Genomic DNA, 21546 nt, shown 5'->3' with positions numbered 1-21546 from the left:
TCCCTGATGCAATGAACAACATCCCTGCTGATTCCTGATGTTGAAGTGCTGGATTTATTCCACCTGAATAGTTCATAATAAATGGAACATACATATTTGTCAAGATGAACCATATAGCCTTCGTTACATTTTTAGAAATCGAATCTGCTATGACAAAGGTGAGTGTCAACATTTGGGATTAACAACAAGGCAATTTTTAGGTTGAGGACTGAAAGATTAGATTGCAAAAAAAGGCATACAATAGAGGCTTACATTTGAACATATTAACAAAACAAAAAAATCAACAAAGCCTCGTAACATTCACCAAGATTAAACTAACATCAGCCTAGGCTATGTACAATTATAGAATCTCTTTGGAACCCACATATTGTAAGTTATCCAGTCTTGGAAGGTTTCTAACACAGTACATACTATGCATTTCTGTCCAACACCCTAAAAACAGTAATGACCTGAGTTTTCCAACTATCCTTGAATTCAGGGTTGGTATTTTGACTCTGCCCTTCATTGTGCACACTGTTCCAGCCATAAAAGGCAAGTCCATAAAATCCAGGGGGAGGGCATGAGGTGGGGTAGAGAGAAACATGGCCGGTAATTTGCTTGATGACAACTTGCTTTAAACATGTAAGAGTTCACTTCCTCAAGATAACTGTTCTTTCTCAGTTTTGCTTTACTCCAGTCAGAAGAAGTCAGATGCTTTCCTCCTCTTGGGAAGCAGCAGTAAGTCGTCTGTGATGGATGCTGGGTCCTGGGAGGCAGGGGTCCTAGCTTTGCTTGGTGTCGGAGTGCCTGAGGGAGTGGCTGGACCACCCAGGGGGGTCTTGGAGCCTGCTCCTCTGTGTGTGGGTGATGGTGTGTAGCTTGCCCTTAGAGCTTTGTCTGTGTATTTGCTGGAGGTGCGGTTTACAAGCCTCTGAAGGGCAGGGGTCAATGCTGGGCTCAGGCCTTTTGGGGTGAGACTGAAAGACAGAAATTAGGTTCAAAATAATAAAAAGCATTTTTAAAGGACTAAGAATTTTGTATAACAAGAGGTCATAGAATTGAGCTATGAAAAAAACATGCGGTTTTGCAAAAAGAAAGATTTAGTTAAATAAATCGTCAATCAGTTTTTACCTTGCCAGGTTTTCTGTGACCTTTCGCAATGCTTCTTGCTTCTTTGCCCGGTTTTTGGCGGCAGCCTCATTGGCCATTTTCAAACCCAACCTCTCTCTTCTTCCTGGTTCTGGAATCTGTGTGTCAGATTATCTCAAGTTAAGAAACTACTCTGGACAAAACATGTTTTTTGGGGGGCGGCTGCCAGCCATTGGCTTGTACCTTAAATGATGGGCCGATGTTCCTCTCTTGAAACGGTGAGTCAGACCCATCCAGGCGAAAGGGGGTGCTCTCTATCTCACCCCAGGTCATCAGGGGGGACTCAGCCATACCTGGTAGGACAATATCAGGTTAGGGGAGTTTAGTTTTTATGCAGTTGGGAAAGTTTTATGGAAGCCTCTCTAACAGCAACAAATGTTGGAAAAACATCTATTCTTACCCAATAACTAAGTATTTCTGATAGTTATTTAGTTGTTGAGAATATTGAAAGTGATCTATACTTGAATATAACTACTTACCTGGGGAAGGGCAGGGAGTTCCTTCAAACCCATATCCATTCACGTTAGGGGAATCCTGGGCATTAAGTTCTTTGCCATCTGGGCCTACTTTACCCTGTTTGAACTGGAGATAAACACTCAGTCAGATAAATCATTCAGGATCAATCCATTTAATTTGATCTTTAGATACCTTGACCTTCCTCTACTTTAAAATTCCTTGACTAAAAATAGGATACAACCATTTACTTAAAACCAATAATTTGTCAGGAAAGCACTTTACCTGTGCATTGAGGGCTGCAGCCTGTTGAAGCTGGCATTTGTTAAGGGCTTTGCTGAAGGGGTCTCCCACAAAGCGAGTGTTCTTGTGAATCACCTCCCTGGGTTTCTTGAAGAGTGTGTCATCATCCTGGACACCTTATTAAATAAGATCATGAAGGTGTTCAACTCAACTTATACAACATCAAACAATTCATCATGTACAGTGCCTTCAGAAAGTATTCACAGCCCTTGACTTTTTCCACATTTTGTTGTGCAGCCTGAATTTTAAAATAATTAAATTGAGATTTGCCATCACTGGCCTACACACAATACCCCATAATGTCAACGTGGAATTATGCTTTTAGACATTTCTACAAATTAATTTAAAATGAAAAGATTAAATGTCTTGAGTCAACAAGTATTCAACCCCTTTGTTATGGCAAGCTTAAATAAGTTCAGGAGTAAAAATTTGCAATAATAGTGTTTAACATTATTTTTGAATGACTACCTCATCTCTGTACCCCACACAATTACAATTATATGTAAGGTCCCTCAGTCGAGCCGTGAATTTCCACAATACCACAATACTAACTTAATTGACAAAGTTAAAAGAAGGAAGCCTGTAAAGAATAAAACACATTCCAAAACATGCATCCTGTTTGCCTTAAGGCACTGAATTAAACTGCAAAAAATGTGGCAAAGAAATTAACTTTATGTCCTGAATACAAAGTGTTCTGTTTAGGGAAGATCCAACTCAACATCACCGAGTACCCCTCTTCATATTTTCAAGTATGGTGGTGGCTGCATCATGTTCTGGATATGTTTATCATCAGCAAGGACTAGGGAGTTTTTTTTTTGTTGATACAAAGGAATAGAGCTAAGCACAGGCAAAATCCTAGAGGATAACCTGGTTCTGTCTGCTTTCCGAAAGACACCGGGAGATAAAAATTCACCTTCCAGCAGGACAATAATCTAAAACAGAAGGCACAATATACACAAGTTGCTTACCAAGATGACACTGAATGTTCCTGAGTGGCCTACAGTAGTAGTTAGAGTTTTGACTTAAATTAGCTTGAAAATCTGTGGCAAGACTTGAAATGTCTAGCAATGATCAACAACCAACTTCAAAGCTTGAAGAATTTTAAAAAGACTGTGCAAATATCGTATAATCCTGGGGCCTCATTTATCAATTATGTGTAGGTATAAATCTGTGCGCAAACCGTGCAATCATTTCCACACAAAGTGTGAGAGTTATCAATATGAACGTTTTTTTGAGTATGCATACATTTACGCACTGCCATGACCAGGCTTACGCACAGTGTCATGTGGTGGAACAAGGGAACTGATTTTCAAGTGTACAATTGGGAAAACACACGTTGAAAATGTGTGAAATTGTGAAAGTACCGTAATTGCTGGACTATTAAGCGCACCTGAAAATAAGCCGCACCCACTGAATTTAAAAAAAAAAATGTATTTTGTACATAAATAAGCCGCACGTGTCTATAAGCCGCAGGTGCCTACCGGTACATTGAAACAAATGAACTTTACACAGCCTTTAAACGAAACACGGCTTGTAACAAAAATAAATAGGCTTTAACGAAACACGTCTTGTAACAAAAATAAATAGGCTTTAACGAAACAGGCTTGTAACATTTTTTTTTTTTTTTAAATAGCAGTAAACAGTAGCCTACCAAGAAAGTCCTTGGTCACTATCTTCCTCCTGTGCACTGAAACCACTGTCATCTCCTTTGGTGTCGGAGTTGAATAGCCTCAGAATTGCTTCATCCGATGTTGGATCGTTTTCATTGTGCTCTCCTCACTTTCATCCGGAGGCAAATTCCCCACTGAGTTTATGCTGCCCTCTTCAATATGCAGCAGCTCCACGCTGTCAGGACCCACTGGCAGACTTGACCATAAATCGCTCTTCGCGATTTATGGGTGACAAGGATTTCTCCCCACTTGTCACCCAAGCCTCATTTTCTAGTTCGGGCCATCTGCTTTTCTTTCCTCTGAAAGCTTTTGTTGTCTTTTTGCACTAAGTCAGTTTCTCACGCTGCTGTTTCCAACGTCTTTTAATCGACTCATTAAGGCCAAGCTCCCGTGCAGCAGCTCTATTTACTTTTCAAACAGCCAGATCGATCGCCTTCAAATTGAAAGCTGCATCATATGCATTTCTCCGTGTCTTTGCCATGATGAGGGTGACAAAATGACTACCATAATCAGAATGATGGAAAGTTTGAGCGCGCTCGATTTACTTCACATTATGTGACGGTGCTCAGTTTTTTGGCGGCATGAATTCGTGAAAGCGGGAAAAATCCATAAATTAGCCGCGTCATTGTATAAAGCGCAAGGTTCATAGCGTGGGAAAAAAGTAGCGGCTTATAGTCCGGAAATTACGGTAATCATTTAAAATGTTTTGATTTAATTGTATTACCATTGTGAACTCATGCATTTGTTATGATAATCCATATAAAGTCATGAAATTGTATGTCACATGCTCCAAATACTAATTCAAGTACAGTAATTTGTTAAATTAAAGGTATGTGTGAAAGTGAAACCATTGTTGAAATACTATAAAAGACTGAGATAATGGGAAACTGAATGAGAGATGGCTGATCTTGCACTGTTGGAAGATTTGGCACACACTGCATTTCAAAGAGCGCGTTTTTAGAGACAAGTGGGACGTTTTTTTCTTCAGAAAGTACTGATTTTGCTCATCAGATATCGTTTCCCAAAACCAATCTTATAGGATCTTTGCGAGGATTTAAGACCTACTTTAGAAAAGCAAACACATGCCATTGCGCTGCACATTAAACTGTTATCCACCCTCTGGTTTTTGACAACGGGCACTTTTCAGTGGGAGCTTGCCAATCTGCATCTCACATCCCTCGATGGATGCAATAATCAGACAAATTGTAACATACAATTTCCATATACCATCGCAAAACAGGTCGAAGTCAAGAGGGGTTTCTTTGCCATAAATGGGTTCCCAAATACCAACAGCGCAATAGACGGCACCCACATCGCCATAAAAGCACCATCCCAAAACGACTTCAACTAGGCTATGTGAACAGAAAAGGCTTTCACTCTTAATGTGCAGGTGATCTATACTTGAACATAACATTGCCACCACATTCACATGTTGTGGCAAGGTGGAACGCACGACTTGTTCATTCTGCAAAACAGCAATGTTGGCCTATACACCTACAGGAGGGAGCGATAGAGGATGGATGGCTTATTGGTGAGTGTTACCTATTCATTTGAAGTATATTTGCCATAGAGCCCCACAGTGTATGTGTCATAATACCCATAAAACCTAGTGGTCAAACACGGAAATGTTTCCAATCGTTTTACCAATATATTCGACTTTATTTACTCTCAGATTCGAAACTGCTAATTAGCATCAGAGTAAACACCATGCAAAACTACATATCTCTGCACGTCATCTCTTGCTGACACCTTTGATAACAGGTATTGTGTCAATTTTTAAAAAGTGCACAAGACAGTTAAAACTTCTCCAGGATTGGTGGGTCCCCTGTGGGACAGTTGAGCTAATGCAATTAGCATGAGGTTGTAAGTAACAAGAACGTTTCCCAGGACATAGACATATCTGATATTGGCATAAAGCTTAAATTCTTGTTACTAACTGCACTGTCCAATTTACAGTAGCTATTACAGTGAAAGAATACCATGCTATTGTTTGAATAGAATGCACAGTTTTGAACATGAAAAGTTAATAATAAACAAATTAGGCACATTTGGGTAGTCTTGATACATTTTGAACAGAAATGCAATGGTTCATTGGATCAGGCTTAAACGTTGCACACACACTGCTGCCATCTAATGGCCAAAATCTAAATTTCACCTGGGCTGGAATAATACATTAATGCCCTCTCTTGCATTTCAAAGATGGTACAAAAATAAAAAATAAAGTTGTTTTTTTCTCTTTGTATTATCTTTTACCAGATCTAGTGTGTTATATTCTCCTACATTCACATTTCCACAAACTTCAAAGTGTTTCCTTTCAAATGGTACCAAGAAAATGCATATCCTTGCTTCAGGGCCTGAGCTACAGGCAGTCAGATTTGGGTATGTCATTTTAGGTGAAAATTGGAAAAAAGGGGTCTGATCCTCTTAACAGAATTATCCATTTAAAGAAATGTAGCCAATTTAATCATTACTACTTTTAACTAACATTAGATAGTTAATCAAGAGATTATTCCCTTTGCCTTGATTCGGCAGTCTCGCCCAGCTCGTCATGGCATTTGTAGTTCTTTATGATAGCCACAGTAGCAGCTAACTATCATTTCATTTTTGGGACGTAAATACAGGCGAATATATTGAAAAGTCACCTTGTCTTAGAGAGATTTACACGGTTATCAAAACGTCACGCCAGGGTTAGCCTAAACAAAACACAGCCCTTATTTTAAGTGTTTCTTAAAATCTCCTATGGGAAAAATGAATGGTGAAAAAAACGATTGGAACCATTTCCCTGTTTGACCGCTAGGTTTTATAGGTATGACGACTCCCACTGTGGTACTTTATTGCTAAAACAACTTGAATTGTCCTGATGGTTCTCTTTGAAGCTATGTTTTTATTTGTACTGGTCAAGCAACAACTGAGTGAGACAAAACCTTTTGGTTGTACTCAGACACTAGCACCTCTAATCCAGTAGATTTTACTTCTAGCTTTTTTTGCTTGCACTGTTGTGTTTCATGGTACGACATTGTATATTTTGTACTATTTAATGAAGCTGCCAGTTGAGGACTTGTGAGGCGTCTGTTTCTCAACCTAGACACTAATGTACTTGTCCTCTTGCTCAGTTTTGCACCGGGGCCTCCCACTCCTCTTTCTATTCTGGTCAGAGCCAGTTTGCGCTGTTCTGTGAAGGGAGTAGTACACAGCGTTGTATGAGATTTTCAGTTTCTTGGCAATTTCTCACATGGAATAGCCGTAATTTCTCAGAATAAGAATAGACTGACGAGTTTCAGAAGAAAATACTTGGTTTCTGGCCATTTTGAGCCTGTAATCGAACCCACAAATGTTGATGTTCCAGATACTCAACTAGTCTAAAGAAGGCCAGTTTTATTGCTTCTTTAAATCAACAGTTTTCAGCTGTGCTAACGTAATTGCAAAAGGGTTTTCTAAATGATCAATTTTTAAATTATAAACTTGGATTAGCTAACACAACGTGCCATTGGAAGACAGGAGTGATGGTTGCTGATAATGGGCCTCTGTACACCTATTTAGATATTCCATTAAACATCTGCCTTTTCCAGCTACAATAGTCATTTACAACATTAACAATGTCTACACTGTATTTCTGATCAATTTGATGTTATTGTAAATGGACAAAAAAAAAATTGCTTTTCTTTCAAAAACCAGGACATCTCTAAGTGACCCTAAACTTTTGAACGGTAGTGTATGTGAATGAGATATTTCTGTATTTCATTTTAAATACATTTTTCTTGGGCGGACGGTCGGGGGGCCGGAACATAATTACAAATAATTTGTTGACGGTAAATTGACCACAAGAAGCCAAAACAGATATCAATTTCAAAACTTGCTTACATTTGTATACGGCCTTTTTTATGTGAGGGAATACTTGGGAACAGATTTCATGAATTAAAATCACTGATTATGATTATGTTGTTCTGAATCTATTACGTCCAACAAAAAAACACAATCGTTTTTTTTTGCTCAGAAAACTTGGGGGACCAAATAAAACCACCCACAGGGCCAAATTTGGCCCATGGGCCGCCAGTTGAGGAACCCCGGTCTATAGTATAGTGTTTGTATGTGTGGCTTTATGCACCCTATTCAAACCACATTATAATCAAGCAAGATAACAGGCACGTTTTTCATGCAGGAAAATAATTGTTTGGCTCATCCTCACCCTCTGGATAGTACATAAGGGCATTCTTTGCTTTGTACTCCCAGGTCTCCAGTCCTGCCTTTACACACTCAAGGGCCTGCTTCTCAGATGACGGAAGTGCAAGGTTTTCTTCATGCCGCTAAAAATCAGAAACATGCTGTTATAACATATCTGTTAATTGAAGGAGAAAATATAATTGTTTTCAACTCATGAAATAACACTCTAGGAGCATTACATACTACAGCATTTGAGTAGTGTGCAATTCACATGTGATCAAATGAGAGATTATGGCAAGTGTACCTGTTTAAATTCAGCCTCTGCCTCATACAGCCACGCATGCCTCAACTTTTCCTTGTCTTCTGCTAGAACCATGATCTGCTCAAAGGATGCATTATCCTCGCTTGTGTTCTTAGCCAAGAAGCGATCAAGACAGGGCAGCTCTTTCTCGTCTCCTTCCTTGTTCACTACAAACACACAACAAACACAGGGTATACATCTTACTGCTGTAATTGAGTTCTTTACATAGCACTATATAAGAAATCAACGACCAATTACCACTAGATCATAACAGCTGGAAGACCTATATTTTAAATAGTCTTGAGAGCCATTGTAAAGTTTGGTGTCCTTAAGCTAAGCATGCATTATACGACAACAAAAATCTTAACATTGGGGGAGCAGTTACATTATGCGAACTCTCGGCATAATCCTGTAATCCTAAAGTCTGCAATTGGTGTTAAAAATCATTACACGAGTTTGCTTACTTACGGGCACTTTCCAACAATGCAGAGAGAAAGAAAATAGAGAAATAATAGAAAAGTAAAACACGTAATAGTAACAATAAATACACAGCGAGTAATGATAACTTGGCTCTATACAAGGGGTACCAGTACCAAGTCGATGTGCTGGGGTACGAGGTAAATGAGGTAGATATGTACATATAACTAGGAATAAGTGGCAGATAATTAAGTAGCAGCAGCGTATGTGAGGAATCAAAAAAGTTAGTGCTAAAAGGGTTAATGCAGAAAGTTAAATAGTTAACCAAATAGCTACCCGAACTAACTATTTAGCAGTCTTATGGGATGGCTTGGGAGTACAAGCTGTCCAGGGTCCTGTTGGTTCCAGCCTTGGTGCATCGGTACCGCTTGCCGTGCAGTAGCAGAGAGAACAGTCTATGACTAGGGTGGCAGGAGTCTGACAATTTTTAGGGGCTTCCTCTGACACCGCCTGGTATAGAGGTCCTGGATGGAAGGTAGCTCAGTGATGTACTGGGCCGTACACACTACCCTCTGTAGCGCCTTGCAATTGCCATACCAAGCGGTGATGCTGCCAGTCAAGATGCTCTCAATGGTGTAGCTGTACAACCTTTTGAGGATCCATGCCAAATCTTTTCAGCCTCCTGAGGGGGAAAAGGTGTTGTCGTGCACTCTTCACGACTGCGTTGGTGTGTGTGGACCATGATAGATCCTTAGTGATGTGGACACAGAGGAACTTGAAGTTTTCGACCCGCTCCACTACAGCCCCGTCGATGTGGATGGGGGCGTGCTCTGTCCTCTTTCTCCTATAGTCCATGGTCAGCTCCTTGGTCTTGCTGACATTGGAGGGAGAGGTTGCTGTCTTGGCACCACAATACCAGGTCTCTGACTTCCTATAGGCGGTCTCATCATCGTCGGTGATTAGGCCTACCACCATTGTGTCGTCAGCAAACTTAATGATGATGTTGGAGTCGTACGTTCACGCAGTTGTGGGTGAACAGGGACTACAGGAGGGGTCTAAGCATGCACCCCTAAGTTGCCCCCGTGTTGAGGGTCAGCGTGGCGGATGTGTTCTTGCCTACCCTCACCACCTGGTGGCGGCCCGTCAGGAAGTCCAGGATCCAGTTACAGAAGGAGGTTTTTTGGTCCCAGGGTCCTTAGCTTAGTGATGAGCTTGAATGGCATTATGGTGTTGAACCCTGAGCTGTAGTCAAATAACAGAATTCTCACGTAGGTGTACCTCTTTTCCAGGTGGGAAAGGGCAGTGTGGCGTGCAATAGCGATTGCGTCACCTGTGGATCTGTTGGGGTGGTATGGGAATTGGAGTGGGTCCAGAGTGTCTGGGATGATGGTGTTGATGTGAGCCATGACAAGCCTTTTAAAGAATTTCATAGCTACAGATGTGAGTGCTCCGGGGTAATAATTTAGATGGGTTACTTCGGCATTCTTGGGCACAAAGTCTATGGTGGTCTGCTTGAAACATGTAGGTATTACAGACTGGGTCTGGGAGAAGTTGAAAACATCAGTATAGAGACTTGACAGCTGGTCAGCGCACCCCTTCACTACACAAGATACGACCAAAAATGTCTGGTATGTCAGAATTATTATGATTTTTTTTAATTAAAAAATGTATAAAAAATTTAAATAAAACAGGACCTAATATGCTTATCAGGAAAGCGCAAGAACCCAAATCGCACATCTTTCACTCGCTCACATTATGCAACCTACAACGTCTTGGTCGGAGCCTACGACTTTTAGGATTTACCTGTGATCCCAGAAATTAGTTGTGGATCGCAAATCATTGCAAAATCCCAATTGAAAATTGTGAAATGTATGGCAAACTTTAGACAGAGTAGTGCCATTCTCAGTCACCCTGGTGAACAGGAACTTACCCACGTCTGTTCCTTTCTTGTTTTTGCCCAGTACAGAAGAGGGAGATCCAGGACGACCCTCTGGTGTCTCAAAGGAAGCTGGAGTAACATCTAAACAAACCAGTGGGTGGCATATTATTATGGCACCACTGCTGCATTCATAGACAACTAGTACATTATGTGGAAAAGAGTTTCCTTGACACAGTTTACTTATCACCTTACTCACATGGGGCAGTGGAGCGTGGTGTGGACTTGGCTAAAGATGACCCATACTTAATGGATATTTCCCGCATCTTCCCAAGATCCCCATATTCCTCAGCTTCGAGGTAGTCCTTCTGTGCATGTAACTTGGTCACATCTGGGAAAAAGTCCCTCTGGATGATCTTCTCTAAACTCTGTTGAAAGTCATACAAAACAGACAAGTTAGGAAGACATTGGCAACTATCAACACACACAGCACATACTAAACAATGCGGTTGTATGTATAACATCACCACTATGTTTGTTAAATCACATTCATCTGTATTGACCTTAACACTTAGATTTGCAGCAACACTGTAAACCTATTGTATCATTAGACAGCTGCAGGTAGGCTAAAATGATCACTGGCTAACTAGCTAGCTTAGCTATCTGTTCCACAACGTTAACGTTACCTCTATGTAGTTTTCTTCATCGAGAACCTTTCGGTTTGTTTTCTTTGTTTCCTCGGGTGGCTGTCGAAGAGCAACTGTTGTGACAGGATTAATTGGGACAAGGGTTCCAAACATCAGCGCCTTTCCAAATCCTTCCATTGTCGGTCGCTAGAAGAAGTTAGCGAAATGGTCTCTGGTGGCCTTGACTTCTCTGTTAGCTAGCTAGCAAGCCAAACAAAACCTTGCTGAATGTAAATAATCCCGTTATAAAATAAAAAGAGCCTCTGAAAATAGAAGCGTATGAATACCTTAATTTAATTCACGTAGTTATATCAATAGTTCTTAGATGACGTTTTGCTAATCAAGGAACGTCATTGGAAGAATGTACACGGGTGACGTCACCAGAAATGTCTGGCAGTGACGTTTTTAGAATGAATCTAGCCTCATTATTGCATTGGATGCAAATGATCCAAAAATGTCTTCTGATGGGCATATCCGGCATAATCTTCTAGTTTTCCAGGTTTCGCACACTAAATGCTGTCCTTTTTTGTCGCCTCCACTTCGCTCTTCGGTTTTTAAACCACACCTATCGAAATAAAATAAAATTAAGCTACATTGACTACACGTTATAAACGTAATAAAACTGATTTAAAAGCGGACAAAAATAAACACGTAGCTGCCTACCTCTACTCGCTCTTCGTGTAAATGAGTACTCAGTGCTAGTTTTTCCCGCGTCTTCACATCTGGATACTGGTTCTGAAGAAACAGCTCTTCCAGAGCGTCCAGCTGGTCCTCGGTGAATATGGTGCGGTGTCGCCGGGTGCGCCTCTGGACCTGACTGAAGGACTGCTCCTCTCTGTGGGTATTTCCTCCTGGCCTGCATGGCTCCGGACACATTCTTCTGGACCATGCATATTGGCATGCTGAATTAAAATAACTTTACATGTAAGTGTTTTTATTTTTGAATTATATTTTTTCTCACAACAAACATACACATACGAACAACAACTTACAACTTTACATGTAAGTGTTTTAGGCACATTGATTTAAGAACATTGCTTTCAGGTCAAAGCATGAACATATAGGCCTTCATGGCTAATGGGAAAAACAACTGAACTGCTATAAACATCATCATTAAACAAACATATATTGTGAGAGAAAAATGAAGCATGATCATAGTGTCAAAATTGTCATAGGTTTAAATCTTACTTTCAGGAGGATAGTCAGCCTGGAACACCTCTCCACAGTGGGAGCAGTAGCAGCAGCATGAACAGGTGTGCTGTGGATGTTCTATGTGGCTCCCAGCAGTAATACTCTCTGATCTTGCTCCATCCTCACTTGGTACAGGGTTGTGGGTGGCACCAGACTGCCTACTCTCCTCACTGTTACTTGGAAATCTGTTCAGTATACTGTCAATGGTGAATGGAAACTTCTGTCTCTCCATCCTACTTGACCCCTCCATGACAAGCTTTCTGCCCAAAGAATTCACTTGAAATTCAAACTAGTGTTTAAAGTGCCAGCCAAGGCATCCAGTTAATGCTTCTGGGTAAAGCATATGCCATACAGTAATCCTCTCCCTTCTCCACTGTGCTCAATGACAGACACACTCGTTCTCATTTTATAAGAGAAATTTAACAAAGAAAAAGAGAAAGCAAAAAACATAATCCGCCTATAGACCAGACACATATAAAATGGTTGAAACTTAATTCCCAACTAATCTGGGCAGTTTGGTGAGGGTGTTAGGGGGGATGGGAGATTCAGCTAATCTGGACCCATTGCTTTGCTTTCGGAAAAATAAATCAGATTTCACTGTATTAAATTAGGGGTACAGAGCTATGATCCTTATTGTTGTGGTTTTATAGAAAGAGATTGCTTGGTATTAGAAACCTGGACTTATAGATTAACCTTTTGGTGTGACCAAGGACCTATATGGGATTTGCCCCTGAATTCCTTTCTTCACAACACTTGCAGTCCTCGTTTGTTTGAGTTCACCAACAAAATTCACACAGTTCTATTTATTTTCTAAACATTTAGAGGGATTCACCATTTAAATACAAAACACAACAGCAGAGTTTATATCCCTAGTTTTCAATCATTCTGAATCATACAGTTCCAATACAAAGGTCTACGACTTATTGATCCTATATATAGAGACAATTGAATTTGGTCATTTTTGTTGTCACAGCACCCATCCTCACCACACAAAACACAAGACAGGCTGGGAATAGCACAGGGTCAGCTGCAGAGCAGCCGGCATTCTGCATTTTTCAGCATAACAGCCATTCACAAAGGGAGCATATTCAGAGATGAAACATCAGTCAAAATGTACAGGTATGGATAGCCAAGGCTTCTGACAATCTCTCTGTTAGTATTCATAGCATGAGTACTGGGCCTTATCTATGAAGTGCAGTCATTCAGTCTGACTTCTCTGACAATGTGCACTGCTGAGGTGAATCTATTACAGGTTGTATTTATTCTCCAACAAATCCTTTGATTTTATATAAGGCAACACACCTTTTTATCAAGGAATTAATGGATTTTCAGAATCTGTCCTAAGCTCCTCAGATAAGGGCCGTTTGAAAACAGATAACAATAAACACCACCACATCCCTTTCACTGGGGGTTTAATGGCCAGCAGATTGTTGATGTATAGTTTTTTGAGCTGTTGAGATAGCTATCTTTGGTCTTTGTGATTTTTCAAAGGAAGACATTGTATCACATCCACATTGGTTCAAGGGTGTTAAGTTCATTACCAGGGATTAGTATGATAAAAGCCCCTTATATTGTTGTTGTCAAAGGCATTATTGGTGTGTAAAAACATAGAATCCGGAAAACATACCAAAAAATGATTTTTTTTTTGCAGTTTTACAGCAAAGTCCCTGCAATTCTACCCATTTTGTAATTACCTATGCCATGTTAATACAATATCTGAGAGAGAATGACTAAACTAATCAATAGGTTTCCCCTGGAGGTCAGGGCCCCTGGGGATGTTCCCTGCGTGCCCAGTCGGTATTCAGCCATAACTACAAGTTTGGAAAAGCTAGACTAACTACAAATCAAAATATTGTTAGCTGACATGACTAATTGAGTGACTGACATAACAAGAGAAAAACTGCTGATGCACAACCAAATTTGGAAATTTCAGCTGGTGTATTCTACTCATCTTACTCTCAATAGTAATTTGAGACTCCGTCTGAGTAAAAATATATTTTCACTGCCGTTCAAAAGTTTGGGGTCACTTAGAAATGTCCTTGTTTATGTAACAAAAGCACATTTTTGTCCATTAAAATAACATCAAATTGATCAGAAATACAGTGTAGACATTGTTAATGTTGTAAATGACTATTGTAGTTGGAAATGGCAGATTTTTTTATGGAATATCTACATAGGTGTACAGAGGCCCATTATCAGCAACCATCATTCCTGTGTTCCAACGGTACATTGTATTAGCTAATCCAAGTTTATAATTTTAAAAGTAGAATTGATCGTTATAAAACCCTTTTGCAATTATGTTAGCACAGCTGAAAACTGTTGTGCTGATTAAAGAAGCAATACAACTGGCCTTCTTTAGACTAGTTGAGTATCTGGAGCATCAGCATTTGTGGGTTCGATTACAGGCTCAAAATGGCCAGAAACAAAGTACTTTCTAATGAAACTCGTCAGTCTATTCTTGTTCTAAAAAAAATGAAGGCTTTTCCATGTGAGAAATTGCCAAGGAACTGAAGATCTCGTACAACGCTGTGTACTACTCCCTTCACAAAACAGCACAAACTGCCTCTAACCAGAATAGAAAGAGGACAACTGAGCAAGAGGACAAGTACATTAGTGTGTCTAGATTGAGAAACAGACGCCTCACAAGTCCACAACTGGCAGCTTCATTAAATAGTACCCACAAAACACCAGTCTCAACGTCAACATTGAAGAGGCGACTCCGGAATGCTGGCCTTTGTTGTTAACTGACTTGCCTAGTTAAAACCTCTTAAGGATCTGACTCTTTAAAAAAAAAAAAAAGTCTAAAATGACATACCCAAATCTAACTGCCTGTAGCTCAGGACCTGAAGCAAGGATATGCATAGTCTTGATACCATTTGAAAGAAAACACTTTGAAGTTTGTGGAAATGTGAAATTAATGTAGGAGAATATAACACATTAGATCTGGTAAAAGATAATCCAAAGAAAAAAACATGTTTTGTTTGTTCCATCATCTATGAAATGCAAGAGAAAGGCCATTATCTGACTTCGGACTCTATCACAATTTAGATTTTGGCCACTAGATGGCAACAGTGTACGTGCAACGTTTTAAACTGATCCAATGATCCAATGTATTTCTGTTCAAAATGTTGTATCAAGTCTGCCTAAATGTGCCTAATTGGTCAATTCATACATTTTCAAGTACATAACTGTGCACTCTCCTCAAACAATAGCATGGTATGTTTTCACTGTAATAGCTACTGTAAATTGGACAGTGCAGTTAGATTAACAAGAATTTAAGCTTTCTGCCCATATAAGATATGTCTATGTCCTGGGAAATGTTCTTGTTACTTACAACGTCATGCTAATCACATTAGCGCACGTTAGCTCAACCGTCCCGAGGGTGGAACACCGATCCTGTAGATCCTTAATTAAATAAAGGTTAAATAAACAATAAATGAAATAAATAAAAATGGTTGAATCCTGCAAAGAAACCACTACTAAAGGACACCAATAATAAGAATAGACTTGCTTGGACCAAGAAACACGAGCATTAGTCTGATGAGTCCAAATTTGAGATTTTCTGTTCCAACCGCCGTTTCTTTGTGAGACGCATAGTAGGTGAAGCATGGAGGAGGAGGTGTGATGGTGTGGGGGTGCTTTGCTGGTGACACTCATACCACCCTCATGGAGTCTGTTTCTGACCGTTTGAGCAGACACATGCACATTTGTGGCCTGCTGGAGGTCATTTTGCAGGGCTCTGGCAGTGCACCTCCTTGCACAAAGGCGGAGGTAACGGTCCTGCTGCTTGGTTGTTGCCCTCCTACGGCCTCCTCCACGTCTCCTGATGTACTGGCCTGTCTCCTGGTAGCGCCTCCATGCTCTGGACACTACGCTGACAGACACAGCAAACCTTTTTGCCACAGCTCGCATTGATGTGCCATCCTGGATGAACTGCACTACCTGATTCACTTGTGTGGGTTGTAGACTCCGTCTCATGCTACCACTAGAGTGAGAGCACCGCCAGCATTCAAAAGTGACCATAACATCAGCCAGAAAGCATAGGAACTGAGAAGTGGTCTGTGGTCACCACCTGCAGAATCACTCCTTTTTTGGGGGTGCCTTGCTAATTGCCTATAATTTCCACCTTTTGTCTATTCCATTTGCACAACAGCATGTGAAATTTATTGTCAATCAGTGTTGCTTCCTAAGTGGACAGTTTGATTTCACAGAAGTGTGATTGACTTGGAGTTACATTGTGTTGTTTAAGTGTTCCCTTTATTTTTTTGAGCAGTGTATATATACTGTATATATATATATATCTTCGGAAAGTATTCAGATCCCTTGATTTTTTTCCACATTTTGTTACGTTACAGCCTTATTCTAATATGGATTCAATTCGTTTTTTTCCTCATCAATCTACACACAATACCCCATAATGAGAAAGTGAAAACAGTTTTTTAGAAATGTTTGTAAATTTATTAGAAATAAAAAACAGATTATTTACATGTGTATTCAGACCCTTTGCTATGAGACTCGAAATTGAGTTCAAGTGCATCCTGTTTCCATTGAGCCACCTTGAGACGTTTCTACAACTTGATTGGCGTCCACCTGTGGTAAAAGCAATTGATTAGACATGATTTGGAAAGGCACACGCCTGTCTATAGAAGGTCCTACTCTTGACAGTGCATGTCAGAGCAAAAACCAAGCCATGAAGTCGAAGGAATTGTCCATAGAGCTCTGAGACAGGATTGTGTCAAGGCACAGATCTGGGGAAGGTACCAAATAATTTCTGCAGCATTTAAGTTCCCCAACAACACAGTTGGCTCCACTCTTAAATGGAAAAAGTTTGGAACCACCAAGACTCTTCCTAGAGCTGGCTGCCCGGCCAAACAGAGCAATCGGGGGAGGAGGACCTTGGTCAGGGAGGTGACCAAGAACCCGATGGTCACTGACAGAGCACCAGAGTTCCTCTGTGGAGATGGGAGAACCTTCCAGAAGGACAACCATCTCTGCAGCACTCGACCAGTCAGGCCTTTATGGTAGTGGCCAGACGGAAGCCACTCCTCAGTAAAAGGCATTTGACAGCCCGCTTGGAGTTTTCCAAAAGGCAAAGGACTCTCAGACCATGAGAAACAAGATTCTCTGGTGTGATGAAACCAAGATTGAACTCTTCGGCCTAAATCCCAAGCGTCATATTTGTATTTGTATTTATTATGTATGCCCATTAGCTGCCAAGGCAGCAACTACTCTTCCTCGGGTCCAGCAAAATTAAGGCAGTTTATACAATTTTAAAAACATTACAATACATTCACAGATTTCACAACACACTGTGTGCCCTCAGGCCCCTACTCCACCACTACCACATATCTACAGTACTAAATCCATGTGTATGTATAGAGTGTGTGTGTGTGTGTGTGTATGCATGTGTCTGTGCCAATGTCTGTGTTGCTTCACAGTCCCCGCTGTTCCATAAGGTGTTTTTTTAATCCGTTTTTTAAATCAAATTTTACTGCTTGCGTCAGTTACTTGATGTGGAATAGAGTTCCATGTTGTCATGGCTCTATTTAGTACCATAGACTTGGGGACTGTGAAGAGACCTCTTGTGGCATGTCTTGTGGGGTATGCATGGGTGTCATAGCTGTGTGCCAGTAGTTTAGACAAACAGCTCAGTGTATTCAACATGTCAATACCTCTCAGAAATAAAAGTAGTGATGAAGTCAATCTCTCCACTTTCAGCCAGGAGAGACTGACATGCATATTATTAATATTAGCTCTCTGTGTGCATCCAAAGGCCAGCCGTGCTGCCCTGTTCTGAGCCAAATGCAATTTTCCTAAGTCCTTTTTTGTGGCACCTGACCACACGACTGAACAGTAGTCAAGGTGCAACAAAACTAGGGCCTGTAGGACCTGCCTTGTTGATAGTGTTGTTAAGAAGGCATATCATCACTTTAATATAGACAGACTTCTCCCCGTCTTAGCTACTACTGCATCAATATGTTTTAACCATGACAGCTTACAATCTAGGGTTACTCCAAGCAGTTTAGTAATCTCAACTTGCTCAATTTCCACATTATTTATTACAAGATTTAGTTGAGGTTTAGGGTTTAGTGAGTGGTTTGTTCCAAATACAGTGCTTTTAGTTTTAGAAATATTTAGGGATAAGTTATTCCTTGCCACCCACTCTGAAACTAACTGCAGCTCTTTGTTGAGTGTTGCAGTCATTTCAGTCGCTGTTGTAGCTGACGTGTTGAGTCATCCGCATACATAGACACTCTGGCTTTACTCAAAGTCAGTGGCATGTTGTTTGTCAAAATGGAAAAAAGCAAGGGGCCTAAACAGCTACCCTGGGGAATTCCTGATTCTAACTGGATTATATTTGAGAGGCTTCCATTAAAGAACACCCTCTGTTTCTGTTAGACAAGTAACTCTTTATCCATATAATAGCAGGGGGTGTAAAGCCATAACATATATGTTTTCCAGCTGCAGACTATGATCGATAATGTCAAAAGCTGCACTGAAGTCTAACAAGACAGCCCCCACAATAATTGTATCATCAATTTCTCTCAGCCAATCATCAGTCATTTGTGTAAGTGCTGTGCTTGTTGAGTGTCCTTCCCTATAAGCATGCTGAAATTCTGTTGTCAATTTGTTTACTGTGAAATAGCATTATCTGGTCAAACACAATTTTTTCCAGAAGTTTATTAAGGGTTGGTAACAGGCTGAAGGGGGCTTTACAATTCTTGGGTAGCGGAATTACTTTAGCTTCCCTCCAGGCCTGAGGGCACACTGTCACAACTTCCACCAAAGGTGGCTCCTCTCCCTGTTCGGGCGGTGCTCGGGCGGTCATCGTCACCGGTCTACGAGCTGCCACCGATCCCTTTTTCCTTTCTGTTGGTTTAGTCTGATTGTTTTCACCTGTTGCTCATTTTGGTTCATTAGTTTGTCTATTTAAACTTCTAGTGCTCGCTTGCTGTTGTGCGGGCTTATCCTTACTGTCAGTGGTGCTGTTGTTTTTTTCGCCTGCGTATTATGTTCTTCCCTGTTTTGGAGACATACGTGTTCAGTGGGCATTGCCTGTTTGTTTGACTAGACTACGTGAAATAAAATGCATTTCTTTGGAAGTTTGCTCTCTGCACCTGACTCTACACCCACCACTCCTAGAAATACGTGACAGAAGCCCGCACCACTGTATGGAGTCAGCAGGAGCAGCCGCTCCCCCCCCCCCCCCCCCCCCTTCCCTCCATGGAAGAGCGTGTCCTCCATCACACAGCCATCTTACACCAGATTGGGACGGCGATGGATCAGATGATGGAGAGAATGGAGAGATGGGAAAGGAGCGGCCTCCCTACTTCGTCTCCAGCTCCTCCTCAGCCTGCGCTATCTACTTCTCCGGCGGCGTCCGGACCCAGCGCTCTTCGTGGTCGGAGAGGGCACACTGCTGACCGGTGCTGGAGGAGCTCGTCTGGGAGTCGAGAGGGCAGGCAGAACACTGCTCGGACACCCCAGGTGAGTCAGCACCAGACTCACCCAGAGCCCCCTGTTGGTCATATGTTCTAATCTCTTTTCCTGAGTTTTCCCCCTCTTCCCAGCATAAGGCGCTAGTCGATTCAGGTGCAGCTGGGAGTTTTATGGACCACGGTTTAGCGCATAGGTTAGGGATTCCGTTGGTGCAGATAGGCCAACCCTTCCCCGTGCACTCCCTAGATAGTCGACCGTTAGGGTCAGGGCTGGTCAGGGAGGCCACGGTTCCACTGGACATGGTAACGCAGGGGGGTCATAAGGAGCGGATTAGTCTCTTCCTCATTGATTCTCCTGCGTTTCCAGTGGTGCTGGAGATTCCCTGGTTGGCTATTCACAACCCCAAGATTTCATGGAAACAGGGGGCTCTAGAGGGGTGGTCAGAGGAGTGTTCAGGTAGGTGTATAGGAGTTTCCATCAGTGCAACGACGGTGGAGAGTCCAGAACAAGTTTCCACTGTGCGCATTCCCTCAGAATATGCAGATTTGGCTATCGCTTTCTGTAAAAATAGGGCGACCCAATTACCACCTCATCGACGAGGGTATTGTGCGATAAACCTCAAAATAAACCTTAAAAATAAACCTCCAGGTGAACGCAGCACTTCCCAGGAGTCACGTGTACCCGCTGTCACAGGAGGAAACGGTGGCTATGGAGACATATGTCACTGAATCTCTGGGACAGGGGTACATTCGGCCCTCCACGTCACCCGTCTCCTCGAGTTTATTTTTTTGTGAAAAAGAAGGAGGGAGGTCTGCGTCCGTGCATTGATTATCGAGGTCTAAATTCCATCACAGTAGGGTTTAGTTACCCGCTACCGCTCATCGCTACGGCGGTGGAATAATTTCACGGAGCACGCTTTTTCACAAAACTGGATCTCAGGAGCGCGTATAATTTGGTGCGCATCCGGGGGGGAGATGGGTGGAAGAACGTGTTTAGTACCACATCTGGCCATTATGAGTACCTCGTCATGCCGTATGGGTTGAAGAATGCCCCAGCCGTCTTTCAATCCTTTGTAGACAAGATTCTCAGGGACCTGCACGGGCAGGGTGTGGTGGTTTACATCGATGACATACTGATCTATTCTGCCACACGCGCCGCGCATGTGTCTCTGGTGCGCAAGGTACTTGGGCGACTGTTGGAGCATGACCTGTACGTCAAGGCTGAGAAATGTGTGTTCTCCAAGCAAGCTGTCTCTTTCCTGGGGTATCGCATTTCCACATCTGGGGTGGTGATGGAGTGTGACCGCGTTACAGCCGTGCGTAATTGGCCGACTCCGACCACGGTAAAGGAGGTGCAGCGGTTTTTAGTGTTTGCCAATTACTACCGGAGGTTTATCAGCGGTTTTGGTCAGGTGGCTGCTCCCATTAACTCACTGCTGAAGGGGGGGCCGGTGTGTTTGCGGTGGTCAGCGGAGACGAACAGAGCGTTTAGTCGTCTGAAGGCGTTGTTTACCGATGCTCCCGTATTGGCTCATCCGGACCCTTGTTTGGCATTCATGGTGGAGGTGGACGCGTCCGAGGCTGGGGTTGGAGCCGTGCTATCTCAGCGCTCGGGTACGCCACCGAAGCTTCGCCCCTGCGCTCTCTTTTCAAGGAAGCTCAGTCCGGCGGAGCGAAACTATGACGTGGGGGACCGGGAGTTGCTGTCTGTGGTTAAAGCTTTGAAGGTGTGGAGACATTGGCTTGAGGGGGCTAAACACCCTTTTCTCATCTGGACTGACCACCATAATCTGGAGTACATCCGGGCAGCGAGGAGACTGAATCCTCGCCAGGCAAGGTAGGCCATGTTTTTCACTATATTTCGTTTTACCATCTCTTATAGACCAGGTTCCTGTAAGACTAAGGCCGACGCACTGTCCCG

The 21546-nt window shown here is 42.0% G+C and overlaps 1 protein-coding gene across 2 annotated transcripts; it reads right to left on the bottom strand.

Moving 5' to 3' along the window:
* Positions 1 to 35: 35 nt before the first annotated feature.
* Positions 36 to 11905, bottom strand: LOC129814876 (splicing factor ESS-2 homolog). 2 transcript variants are annotated; one of them, XM_055868007.1, is made up of 11 exons: positions 11659 to 11905; positions 10996 to 11142; positions 10569 to 10737; positions 10364 to 10453; positions 8020 to 8183; positions 7741 to 7858; positions 1867 to 2000; positions 1608 to 1710; positions 1312 to 1421; positions 1111 to 1226; positions 36 to 956 (listed from the first exon to the last, which is right to left on the bottom strand). In XM_055868007.1, exons 1-11 carry the CDS (start codon positions 11869 to 11871, stop codon positions 677 to 679), a joined length of 1644 nt encoding a protein of 547 aa, XP_055723982.1. In that variant the 5' UTR covers positions 11872 to 11905; the 3' UTR covers positions 36 to 676. The 2 variants fall into 2 exon arrangements, with proteins under 2 accessions (XP_055723982.1, XP_055723976.1); XM_055868001.1 differs by lacking the exon at positions 11659 to 11905 and having other exon boundaries at positions 10996 to 11595.
* Positions 11906 to 21546: the final 9641 nt, after the last annotated feature.

The sequence above is a fragment of the Salvelinus fontinalis genome, chromosome 2 (genome assembly GCF_029448725.1).
Source record: "Salvelinus fontinalis isolate EN_2023a chromosome 2, ASM2944872v1, whole genome shotgun sequence".
Classification (NCBI taxonomy): Eukaryota; Metazoa; Chordata; class Actinopteri; order Salmoniformes; family Salmonidae; genus Salvelinus; species Salvelinus fontinalis.
The sequence above is the reverse complement of the archived record's forward strand: the minus strand, read 5'-3'. Positions and strand labels throughout refer to the sequence as shown.